Here is a 12,425-nt window from a genome sequence, read left to right as displayed (position 1 = left end):
CTCATCAGCACAGAGACCGACGCCTCAGCTCATCCGGGCCCCTGCTCACGTTCAGCTCTCGTGTCTACTCTAAATCAGGACTGGCAGACTCTGGCCCCCAGGCCAAATCCACAGCCACCTGCTACTGTAAATAAAGTTTTATTGGAACATAGCCACGCTTCTCAGTTATGTATTATCTCTGGATGCTTTCGCTCTGCGACGGCGGAGTTGAACAGCTGAGATCAGCGACCCTCAAGTGACCTGCCGATCCGTTAGGAATGTATTATTGGCCTTTTACAGAGAAGTTTGTAGACCTCTGGCAAATCCGGCTGAGCCGGGTGGCTTTCTTTCCTGTCCCTTCCTGTGAATTCTCAGAGCCTTCTGAAGGTTGTGAAGTCATCTCTCTTCTGCACCTGCATTTAGTGTCTAAAACCTGCACCATCACAATGATGATGATGATGAACTTTAATGGTCCCTTATCTTTATCCCTTTATTCTCATTCTCTATTCTTCCCCTGAGAAATCAGCCTCCCTTGCTCCTCTGACTTCAGAAAACGGGTCATTATACTTGTGTAATTATGTGACTCTCTTCTGAATTTTTGTGCAAATCATTTTAACCTGTAACTTGACTCAAGGGCTTATATTTTGCCCCAGCAGCCTTGAGGGCAGGGACCATCTTCTTTAATGAGGGCTGAGCTTGGGCGTAAGCCTGGGCAACCCCAGACGTCTCCTCTGTCTCCTTAGGATACGGCCGTTCTTCCTCTGTCGAACGTGTATGCTGACAACTTTTCTCTCTTCACTGATACGTTTGTATTTTTTAGGTTGGTAAAAATGCATATGTATTGGATAATAGTGCTGGGCACAGTTTAATCCTTACAGTGGCCCCATGTGACAGGTACTTCTACTCTCCCCATTTTGCAGTGGAGGAACTGAGGCACAGAAAGGTCAAGTAAGTTGCCCAGGGACACACAGCTGGGGTGCGTCATGTCAGGTTTCAAACCCTAGCCCTGGAGGTTGGATTCCTACCACCTCCCTCTCCTGCCTCTCCCCATAGATCCATTTACAGGGGATTTTACAGGGAGAGGCTTGGGAGTCTCTCAGGAGACACTCCCTAGTACTCCGCCCCCAGATAGGACAGTAGGACCCACGTGGTGAGAATGACCCCTGAGGGGCTTCTGAAGAAAGGTTCGTCCCCCTCCCCCCCCCCCCCCCCCCCCCCCCCCCCCCCCTGCATTGTCCTGTTCTGATTACAGGAGTCTGGGCTGCTGCTCTATCTTGGATGCTTGGAGCTCCTCTCTAAATGGGACCCACCCCCTCCCTGTGCGAAGGGTCCCAGCACCACCTGATGGGGATGGGGTTTCTTGGAGGCTGGAGCCGGGGGCCAGGCCAGCTTAGGAAACATGAGCTCCAGGACCCATCTGCAGGGACCTTGCTGCTTCTCAGGGGAGGCGATGCTCTCCCCTCGGACCCCAGGAAGCTGGCTCTCGAGGACCACGGCTGGGTCTCGGGCAGCCCTTTCTCAAACTGACCAAGGGGCCAGGAATGGCCGAGACGAGCAGAGACAACTCGCCAGGCTGTAGCAGCAGACCCGAAAGGTCATCCGCTGGCAGCTACCGGGTGCAGCGTGCCTGGCCTGCCCTCGGGAAGGAGCCTGACCCGGTGCCACTCACAGCCGCATCTGCGGGCCCAGGGCAGCAGCCGATCTGCTTCGGAAAAGAGCACGTTCTGTTCTTTTCATGCTCTGTACCTTTCTGCCTCTTGCACCCGTGGGGGTGCTGGAAGCTGCTCGAGGCCTACCTCTGGATCTTGTATCCGCTCTCTTGATGTGAGGCCAGATGAATTTAGGATTCAGAGTTGGACCCACACTCTGGCCTGGCCTCGCCAACCCTCTGCGTGCAGACCTGCCTCAGCTTGTCGGATGGTGATTCGGTGACCCGGCTCCTGCAGCCCCCCCAGGGCGTGGACGGCCCCCAGACAATGACGGTGACAGCCTCCTCATGTTTGATACGGGGCTAAGCATTGTGGAGACACCGTCACGGTTTGTCTCAAGACAACCCTGGGTTTATTCTCGTTTATAGGGAGGGAAGGTGAGGGAGAGGCCATCACATCCCGTCAGTTGAGTCTACAGAGTCCTAAAGCCCTGACTGCAACCAAGTTACATTCACTCCAGAGTCCATATGAGGTGCCAGGCCACACCGGACCTGGCTCTGGAATGCTGCTTTTGGTGAAGCAGCCGCAGGATCATTGCTCTGCCCTGGAGGAGGGGGGGGGTGGACCCTCTCGCAGCCCATGCCGAGTCCCGTACCATGGGGACCCCGGCCCAGGCTGACCGCTCTCCCACCATCTCCGGGGCCAAGACTTGGGGAGCCATCTCTGCGATAAGTCCCTCGTTTTCATGAGCTCGTTTCAGAGGCAGGGGTTTCTAGATCTCCCCTCCTCCTGCCGGCAGGACAGGGAGTCCTCCGAGGTCCAGAGGCCCATCTCCCAGGGCCGTGTGGGGTCTTTCCGTTGGCCGCCCTCCTTCCGTCTCCCCCCACCCCTTTCTACTGCTTTCATTCGAAGTTCCCCAAATGCCCAGCACAAGGGCTTTCCCAAACCATTTACAGTACAGAATAATGGAGGAGTACAGAATTGCACGCTCCACGTTTCTGCACGTTTGGGTATATTCTTTATTCCTCCCCAGTCGTGCTCGTGCCACATAAGAAGCTCGGGGTCATCTTTGAGACTCCACTCAAAGCTCGTGTCCTCCCGGTGGTGGTAAATGCTCCTCACGCCCTCATGCCCTCATGTCTATGAGGACATGACTCACCGTACACGTGAGCGGGAGCCCTGAACATCCACCACCTGGCGAAGTCTTTGTCAGGAGTGACTCCGGGACATCCGGACGCCTCCCTTGCAGCTTGGACACAGGAGCCACCCAATATCCATCCGAGTGGTCGGACTTATTATGGTGAAAGTTCAGGATTTAGAACCCACCAGGTCACCTTCCTCCGTGTGTACTTGATTAGCCCTTGTCGTTTTCGAAAGTAGATGCTATTTAGAAGCCACAGCGGCCTGACACGCTCTGGATGTTTGTATGCGTTCCATATCACGTACACAAGGCCATTTTGTGTGTGTGTTGGGGCGGGGGCGGATTTGAGCCTCATTTTGCAGAGGAGAAAGCTGAGGCTCCGCGGGGTTCAGCAACGCGCCCACAGCCCTTCTCTGGCAGCAGACCGGCGGACGTGGTGGCTGTCGGGAGCCATGGCATTGCACGTTCTCCCTCCCAGCCGACTTGAAGTCCAACCAGACGGTTTTCTTCTTCTTCTGGAATCCCCTCCTTCCACCCAGAGGGTTAATTCCAAGTTGTTCTCAGTGTATCATATCTGAGTATGTTTATTTTGTTTGTTCATACCACAGATTCCAGAGCGGAAGCAACTCTCCGTCCCCAAGATTGAGTCTCCAGAGGGTTACTATGAAGAGGCTGAGCCGTACGACACATCACTCAACGGTACACCCCGGGGCCAGGGCTGGGACTCGTAGGGGGTCCAGTCACTTCCTGCACAGATGCCAGTGCTGGAAGCCGCGGGCAGCCTGGGCTGCTGTTCCCAGAGAGCGTGGCCCGAGTTGAGAACTGGCCACAGAGCATTGGGCCTCTGCTCTGGTGGGGAGCTGAGAGCTCCCAGCAGACCCAGGCCGCCTGCGAGGAGGCGTGGGATGGTCCACGGTGAGCTGGTTTCCTGTGTCTGATGCCGTTCCCATCTGGACGGTGCCGGCTTTGGCACAGAAATGTGATGGAGGAGAGGTGGGTCGGTCCAGGGACACGTGTAAGCAACGGGAATGTGGTCCGGCCGAGCCAGAGCTGTTTCTGGGGCTCTCCGTTGGCCTGATAGTTAACTGTGCTCACTCTGTGTGCCAAGCATGCTTTTGGGAGTCAGGAGCTCAGCAGAGCTCAGGACAGTCCAGAGTCACAGCCCTTAGATTCTGTGAGGGAAGACAGACAACAAATAAACATGGGGCATGTCAGGTGACAATACAGTGTTAGGATGGAAAGCATAGGGGCTGGGTTGGGGCAGGAGAAGGTGTTATTTTAAACAGGGAAGGCCTCTCTGACAGCATGACCTGGAGCTGGTTCCTGAATGAAACGGAATGTGGGGAAGGCAGAGACCTCCAGGAAGAACTTTCCAGACCATGTAGCACATGCAAAGGCCCTGAGGCGGGCGGGGGGGGGGGGGCTCAGCATGTTTAAGGAACAGCAAGGAGACCTGTGTGGCTGGAACAAGGGTAAAGAAGTCAGCCAGTCATGGTGAGGACTTTGGCTTCTCTCTGATGAGACTGCAAGCCTTTGGAGGGTTACTTAGTGACTGACCTAACTTAGGAATTAAGGTGACCTGTGCCATAGGGGCAGGACTCACACTGGAGCCCTCTGGCCTTGGCCAGTGGTTCTCATTCTGGGAGATTCAGATCAGAAATGCTCTGGAGGGGGTAGGCGCCCGGGTGGCTCAGTTGGTTAAGTGTCCAACTCTTGGTTTTGGCTCGGGTCTGATCTCATGGTTTTGTGAGTTCAGGCCCCACGTAGGGCTGCACGCTGACAGTGCAGAGCCTGCTTGGGATTCTCTGTCCCCTTCTCTCTCTCTCTGCCTCTCCCCTGCTTATGCTCTCTCTCACTCTCTCAAAATAAATAAATAAACTTAAAAAAGAAAGTGCTCTTGGCGTAGGGATTCGCTAGCACAGAAAGGCCCCAAAAGTTCCAGAAGGAAGAGTATCATGGGCCTACTCACTTGAGCAGCTGGACTCTGGCCCTCTCGCTCCCCCCTCTTACCTCAATCTGCTCCTTTCCTTGATAAGTGAAAGGTCTTTGAGAGCACAAAGCAGTTTGCAGATGCAAGAGGCAAGGGGTCCCTGGTGGTGGGAATGAACTTGGCTGGAGAGGGGTGTTGTCGGCTCCGTAAGGAACAGGACCAGAGATCACATGGGACGGGTCCCTTGGAGCCGCGTCGGATCCTTCTCCACACTTTACCTACTGCCTCCGGTCCCAGGAACTGTGTGGGAGGTGAGGGCCTGTTTGGATGGAGGTTATTTTATTCTCCTGGTTTGTGGGCGGACATCACTTAGCCTGAACCCGCTGAGCGTGTGGGGTGTTGCCACGTCTCCGGCGGGGCTGTGATTCCAGAGCAAAGCCGACGGTGCGGCGCGGCCATCCTCATGCGTGTGGAAGGAGGAAGCTGTGACTCACCGTGACGAGCACCTCTGAGCCTCGCAAGCCTGGCTCTCCGGGGTGTGGCCCGTGCCAGCCGGGGCCTGCCTCCCAGACGCTCCCGGGGGCCTGTCTGTGGGGCAGACACACACCTCGTCATCAACAAGTGGGCTCAAGCTTGTCGGGGTTTGTGTCTCGACTGTGAATTCAGGTTGGTCTTAGCCGGGACCGGGGCGTCCCTATGGGGACAGCGTGAACACAGCAAGGTGCGCAGGAAGAATGCCGACGGCCTGTCCTTCTCATGCCGGGACAAGGACCGGGGGTGACCTGGGGAGAACTGGTCACACGGGCCGCGAAGGGAGGGCATCACCGGCATATGAAAGCCGGCCTGCCCTCACTTCCTGCTTGTTGTCCCCTGCACCTGTTTGAGCGGTGAGATGTGCTGGTCACACCGGGAGGAGTGACCTCTGGCCCCCTGCCCCCTGCCCTGGTTCACTGGCCACCAGCCATTTTGCGGACTTCCTTCAAGAGAGCGGTTGCTTGGGCTCTTGTCCTGCTTCATCAGCACTGTCCGCACACGGCTCTGATGAGGCAGGTCCCTCTCTCCGAGCAACAGCTTAGTAAGCGCCCTGATGGCCTGTGCAGGAGATACGAGGGTCAGGCCTCCTTGCCCGAGACATCAGCTACTTGGCCTGTAATGTCTCGTGTGGGGGACCTGGCCGCTGCTGGAACAGATAACCTCCCTTCCCGGTTATGGTGACACAGCACACGTCTGTTTCTCGTGAACTGTCCTACGTGGGGATCACTGCTCACCAGGTAGTTTAGCCGCCTTCCAGTGTGGGCTCAGCCACCCTCTAAGGCCACAGAATCCTCTGCAAAGAGACAGCAGAGAATTCCTACGTGCTTCTTAAAAGTACCAGCCAGAGGGGCCTTCTACGCACCTCCCACTGGTGACGAGTACTTACGTGGTCATCTCTGGGTGAGAAGGTGCTGAGGAAAGATGTCCTGGGTCGGGCCAGGGCCTCTCCTGAGAACCCACCCCTCCAGTGGGGAAGTACTGGCTTGTGGTGGACAACTGGGTCTCTCTGTGTCACCCTCCGCGCTTGGGTCTGTCCCTCTCTTCATCTTGTGTCTCTCCACCTTGCCTTTCTCTGTGCTTCTGGATCTCATACAGGTCACTGTGGTGGATTCTCGCCCACTGGAATCCCCAGATGGGTCCAGGTGCCCGACGGAGTCATTTACGCCACGATCACCTTGGGTACTGCCTGTCCCCGGAGCTGAATGCCAGTGATTTGGTGCCTGCTCCCTGGCTCTCAGGGAATAGGATGCATGCCCCGAGGGTGGCCCTGTGCACGGGCCTTGTGCATGGGTCCTGCATGTGCACGGCATGTGTCGTCCTTCCGGAAGGAGAGACTTACTCGGCCTTCCACAGCTGGCATCCGCATGCGTGGGCAAAGGACCAGAACGCCGCGTGGTGGTTCTGCCCTCTGTTCCCCAAAACCTCCAGCAGCACATGCTGGGGCGCGGTCCCCCCAGGGGTGCAGAAATGGGATGGAATCGTCCGAGCATCCTGCCTGTCACTCCTGTTCGTCCCGTGACCCCTGGAAGCCAAGTACCTGCTTTAAGACTGCCCTACGTTCACGGCCGTGTTATGATCGCTCTTAGAGATAAAGGAAGTTACGGTGCATTTGCCCCAAGCTCCCCCGGTGCGGCTACAGGTAGTTTGAGCTACTGCGATTTGCTGTTTGTTCTCAGCTTCCGCAGACCGCCCCGGAGTGGATGGACAGGTGTTAGAATTTTCCACGGAACACCTGGGGGACCCCAGAAGCACAGCCAGTGAGGGGGTTCGGCCCACTTCTTCGTGCTAAACTCGGAGGCCTCCCTCTATTAAGTTTGGCTACTGAAGGAGGCATCCCAGTGACATTGTATCGTTCTTACTTCACTTATTGTACAGATAATACCACAGTGACCATGAGGACATTTTTTTTTTTTTCAAGTAAAATCACCCTGCTCCTCCCACCTGGTCAAAGCAGCTATCTTGAGTTCTCCCTGTTGCCTTTCAGTACCGAGCTGTGGGTATAAAATCTCACACATATCAGTTTAATTGGGCCTTCTTACTTAGATCCTATTTACTGGGCTGAGGACTGGCCTTCAGAGTTCTCCTTGATTATTGTCGCAGGGCATGCTCCAGAGTGGATACAGTCATGCTTCCCCACCTCCCTGCTCTCCTTCTGCTGACTGTAAATGGCCCTGGATTTAATATCTTGGCGCATGTAACCTCCCCCACCCTCTGCTTCTTTATTTAAAAAAAAAAAAAAACAAAAAAAACAAAAACTAGTTTCCTAGGATCAACTCCCAGGACTGGGATTGTGGGGGTCAAAGGGCATGGGTGTTTTTACGGCTCTCGAAACAAAACAACAAGCTGCAGGGTAGTCTTCTGAGAGGCCTGCGTTCCTGTATGTTCCTACCGGCGGTGGGAGAGTTCGGCTCTCCCATTGGCTACGCCACGGCTTTCAATCTTTGCTTCTTTAATACGTGTGAAATTATGAACTGTGCCACGTTTTTATGACGACGTGAAAGGGAGTAGTACCACACTGCTTTTAAAGAAGGCTGGTGTTAAAATACCGACGGTGTTGTTTTTAGGAACAGTAAAGCACATTTTCATTGGCATTGGAGCTGGAATAACTGTGGCCGTGGCCTCATTCCGTTTTTCTATGTTTTAATTCAGAGGTGGTGCTGTTTTCCTGGTACGTAGGACCCCGGCTGTGCAGATAGTAGAAGGGGCGTCTGCAGAAGGGAAGGCTATGGGCCCACAGGCTGACTTTTTTCCAAAGGGGATCAGGGGGAGGGTAGAGGAGGTGTATTCACTGCGACGCAAAGGGCCAGAGCATGTCTGTAGAAGTCCCGGGGGAGTAGATAGCGGCCTGACTTTCTGTTATCGCTACCCAGTAATAGAAGGAGGTATCCAGTGCTCATAAGATAGTGAGCTCCCCATCCAGGGGGGAAATCAAGCAGAGGCCAGCGCAGCACCGAGATTCCAACAGACAGGATTTGCGTGCCGAGGCAGGGATTGCACCAGAGATCCTGAGATTCTCTTTTCTCCGTGTCCTGCTTTTTGGGGTTTTACTGACTTTGTCCTTCACCTAGTTTTTGTTGATCTTGAATAGCGCAGCGAGGCCTAGAGAACAGAGCAACTCTCACAGGGTCCGGGGGGAGGACAGAAACTGAGGCACGTGGAGCGTGTACAGAATCGAACAGTTTGTGCTTGGTGAGCTTGGGGATTCTCTTGAACGGAACACACGCGTGAGGTGGGCTGGTCGCCAGAGGCGGAGGAAGGGTAGGAATGGAAGCCAGCAGAAGGGGCTGTCTGTGCAGGGAGGTGTGCAGTGGGTGGGGGAGAGCGAGCAGAGTCTGGGGAGGCTGGAAGTGGGTTTGGGAAAGGGCTGTGACTGAGGGGGCCGGCCGGCCTTCCCCACAGAGCCATTTCCGACTGCGGTTTCTTTCACCCTAAGAAGCTATAGCCCACCTCCCCCCCCCCCCCCCCCCCACTCCCAGGACAAGACCAGGAACAGAGCAGGCCCCGCTGGGCAGGTGGCTGTGGGAGGCTCAGCACGTGCCCAGCCTGGGCTCAGATGGTGAGCCCTTCCTGCGGCCCATAGAATGCCTGTTGCTAGACTCACCCCCTGCTTCTTCCTTTACGTGAAGAAACAGGCCCTGGGGGGTGGAGGGGGGGGGCACTGGCCTTGTGAAGCGTGAACAGTCGCCTGTGGGCAGTGTCTTGTCGGAGGTTTCTGCGGAGTCTGGGGTGACAGATTTGAGGAGGAAAAGGGAGAGACTCCTGGTTTTAGTTACGTGTCTGTGGCCAGAAGCAGCATCCAGGAAGCTTCAGTGAGGACATCTGGGGGCCAGGCCTGCCCAGGTCTGTGGTTGGTGGCTGTCAGGCTGGTTCAAGGGCACAGCGAGGCAGGTGCGTTGCGGCCTGGAGGCCGCTGGCCGCCCCTGCCTGCTGCCCTCCCTCCTGGACGGAGCACGTTTGGAATGGCCCCTGCCCGATGGGTCCGTGACCCCGTGGCTCTTCCTTGCAGAGGACGGAGAGGCAGTGAGCAGCTCCTATGAGTCCTACGACGAAGAGGAAAACAGCAAGGGCAAGTCGGCCCCCTATCAGTGGCCGTCGCCTGAGGCCGGCATCGAGCTGATGCGCGACGCCCGCATCTGTGCCTTCCTGTGGCGCAAGAAGTGGCTGGGACAGTGGGCCAAGCAGCTATGCGTCGTCAAGGACACCAGGCTCCTGGTCAGTGGGTCTCTCATTGCGTTCCGGTCTTTTCTCTTTGGGGGAGTTGGGGAGATGGACCCCGGTACTAGGCGGTCAGAGCCTTTTATGTCTGGAGGCTTTCTCCGCTTCCTAACCCAAAATTGTGTGCAGAACTTTGCGTGAACGAAAGTGCCTTATCTCAACTAAAAGGGTCTAGTAGCCTTCATCTGTCATTCAGAGGGGGCTGGGGTTACCACTCCCTGCCCCCAGTCCCATCCCGTAGACGGTTTCCAGGAATCTTGTCCCCTCGGCCTGAGGGCTCCTTCCTCACATCCTGACCCCACCCTGCTGCACGGGTCAGGACTCCCCCAGCCCCAGTTCTGGCTACTGCACTCACCTGTGCGGCACTAGAATGAGAGGCATCGTCTCAGAAGTCACAGTATTTTGAATTACTGATTATAAGACAAAACCCCTAAAGAAATCAGAAGCTGTTACTCTGACCACAGCCCTGTTTCCTGTGATTCTAAATTAAAATTCACAGTTTTATGTCCTAATTTGCAGTTCCTTGGAATCATTATAAGTGCCCTTAATTCACCACTCACAACATGCCCGATTCTGTGCAGATGTTCTTTCTGGTAAGCCTGTTCAGCAGCCCCGTGAGGACGCCCTTTATACCTGTGACAAATTGAGGGGCCAAGTATTTTGGGAGGGGAAGCAAGTCCCCGTGTTTTTTCACTAACACATCATTTTCTGAACTAAGCAGATACGAAGCTTAGTCTCGGTTCCCTACGGCCCCCTTCCTGAGGGCGCTAAGCAAGAAATGTAGACAGGCAGGGAAGTGAGTGAGTCCAGCCAGAAGTATGAGAGTTGGCTACAGAGGATGTTTTTAGGAGCAAGCTGAGGCCTACAGGGACCTTCGAGCAGCATGGATAAGCGGGGTCTGGGGCATCCCTGGGCGAGACTGGCAAGGAGGAGGGGTGTGGGAGGGGAGACAATCAGCCTGGTCACTCTGGTGCCGAGAACAAGAGCTGCTGATATTCGAGGCCACGGGTCCGCACCTTTGGTTTTGCTGGGGAGCGCCCAGGTCCCGGGGGTCCTGCTGTGCCCGCGGCCCCTCCGCTGTGGAACCCCGCCAGGCCTGGCAAAGCCTCAGGGCGTCTCTCTTCCCTTCTAGTGCTACAAATCCTCCAAGGACCACAGCCCGCAGCTGGACGTGAACTTGGTGGGCAGCAGCGTCATCCACAAGGAGAAGCAAGTGCGGAAGAAGGAGCACAAGCTAAAGATCACGCCCATGAACGCCGATGTGATCGTGCTCGGCCTGCAGAGCAGGGACCAAGCAGAGCAGTGGCTCAGGGTGAGGGTGGCACTGGGCTGGGGGGGACACGGGCCTGCTCCCCTGCGGGCTCCCGGGGGGCTCCTCAGTTCTGCCTCCCTGACTTTTTCTACAAGGGATGGCCATTGTCAAGGGTAAAAGATCTACAGTCCTTCAAACTCCCAGGGCTTCCGTGTTCCAGGTGGTAGCCAGCATTCGGAACGAAGGGATCACGGCACCCTGCTACCGGGCCTGGAGCTGGGCCCTTGGGGACACTCGTTTGCCTTTTGGCCTCTAGAGAGGCACCACGAGCCTCCTTATTAAGGAAGAATCGACAGCACAGCCACGTGTAAAGCACTTACCATGGGCCATGTGCTCTTGGCAAACTTAACCCACCTAACCACACTGGGGAGGCGGGGGGCGCTGGGCGATGTTAATACTGCCATTTTACAGGGGTGGTGATTAAGGCTCAGAGGGAGGAGATGACCAATCAAAGTCACCTGGCCAGTGAGTGGCAGGATTGGGTCTCAAACCTGGTGCTGTGTGACCGCAGCCCTCTATTCTACCATCACAAATGGCCTTGGTCAGTTCTGCCTACAGATACACGGTACAGCTCCCAGTGATGATGAAACCTGGTTTGCCCCATATGAAAAATAAGCATGACAATTCCAGAAGGTATGAGGTTTGCACCAAGAAGGGGCCCACAGCTGCAGAGGGATCTCCAGACCCAGCAGGACCCCTGGTGAGACCAGAGCCAGAGAGGTCCCTCCCTCCCTCCTTCCTTCCTTCCTTCCTTCCTTCCTTCCTTCCTTCCTTCCTTCCCCCCCCTTCCTTCCCTTCTTCCCTTCTTCCCCCCCTTCCAAACTTCCTCCCTCCCTCCTTCCTTCCTTCCTTCCTTCCTTCCTTCCTTCCTTCCTTCCCTCCTTCCCCCTTCCCTCCCCCCTTCCTTCCCTCCCTCCTTCCTTCCCTCCTTCCTTCCCTCCTTCCCCCTTCCCTTCCCTTCCCTTCTTCCCCCCTCCTTCCAAACTTCCTTCCTTCCCTCCCTTCCTTCCCCCTTCCTTCACCACTTCCTTCCCTCCTTCCCCTCTCCTTTCCCCCTTCCTTCCTTCCCCTCTTCCCCCTACCTCCCTCCTTATCCCCTTTCCCTCTCCTTCCTTCCCTCCTTCCCTCTTTCCCTCCTTCCCCCCTTACCCCCCTCTTCCCCCTTCCTTCTTCCCCTTCTTCTCCCCTTCCTTCTTTCCTTCCTTCTTTCCTTCCTACCCTCCTTCCCCCTTCCTCTCTTCCCCCTTCCTTCCAAACTTCCTTCCCTCCCTCCCTTCATTCCCCTTTCCTTCACTACTTCCTTCCCTCCTTCCCCCCTCCTTTCCCCCTTCCTTCCTTCCCCTCTTCCCCCTACCTCCCTCCTTACCCTTTCCCTCTCCTTCCTTCTCTCCCTCTTTCCCTCCTTCCCCCCTTACTCACCCCTTCCTCCCACTTCCTTTCCCTTCTTCTCCCCTTCCTTCCTTTCTTCCTTCCATCTTTCCCTCCTTCCCCCCTTCTCCCCTTCCTCCCTCCCTCCCTCCCTTCCTCTTTCCTTCCCTCCCCACCTCCTCTATCACAGCCACACTGATGCATGTCCAGTGTAGGGGCACTCACCATAGGTGCCTTCTACCCCATCCACACATGTACATACAAATACTTACATGCACACACACTTGCAGATACACA

At 55.9% G+C, this 12,425-nt stretch overlaps 1 protein-coding gene across 3 annotated transcripts in view; it reads left to right on the top strand.

Annotated features, from left to right (window-relative positions):
• AFAP1L2 (actin filament associated protein 1 like 2) overlaps positions 1 to 12,425 on the top strand; it is a 98,072-nt gene that overhangs the window by 69,870 nt on the left and 15,777 nt on the right. For all 3 annotated transcript variants that reach the window (XM_042908039.1, XM_042908040.1, XM_042908038.1), the window contains exons 5-7: positions 3,378 to 3,468; positions 9,240 to 9,445; positions 10,581 to 10,760. In XM_042908039.1, coding sequence (XP_042763973.1) covers positions 3,378 to 3,468; positions 9,240 to 9,445; positions 10,581 to 10,760 — 477 coding nt within the window. The remainder of the gene's footprint in view (positions 1 to 3,377; positions 3,469 to 9,239; positions 9,446 to 10,580; positions 10,761 to 12,425) is intronic.

The sequence above is a fragment of the Panthera leo genome, chromosome D2, assembly GCF_018350215.1.
Source record: "Panthera leo isolate Ple1 chromosome D2, P.leo_Ple1_pat1.1, whole genome shotgun sequence".
NCBI classification, from domain to species: Eukaryota; Metazoa; Chordata; class Mammalia; order Carnivora; family Felidae; genus Panthera; species Panthera leo.
Note: the sequence above shows the minus strand (reverse complement) of the source record. Positions and strands in the feature narration are given on the sequence as shown.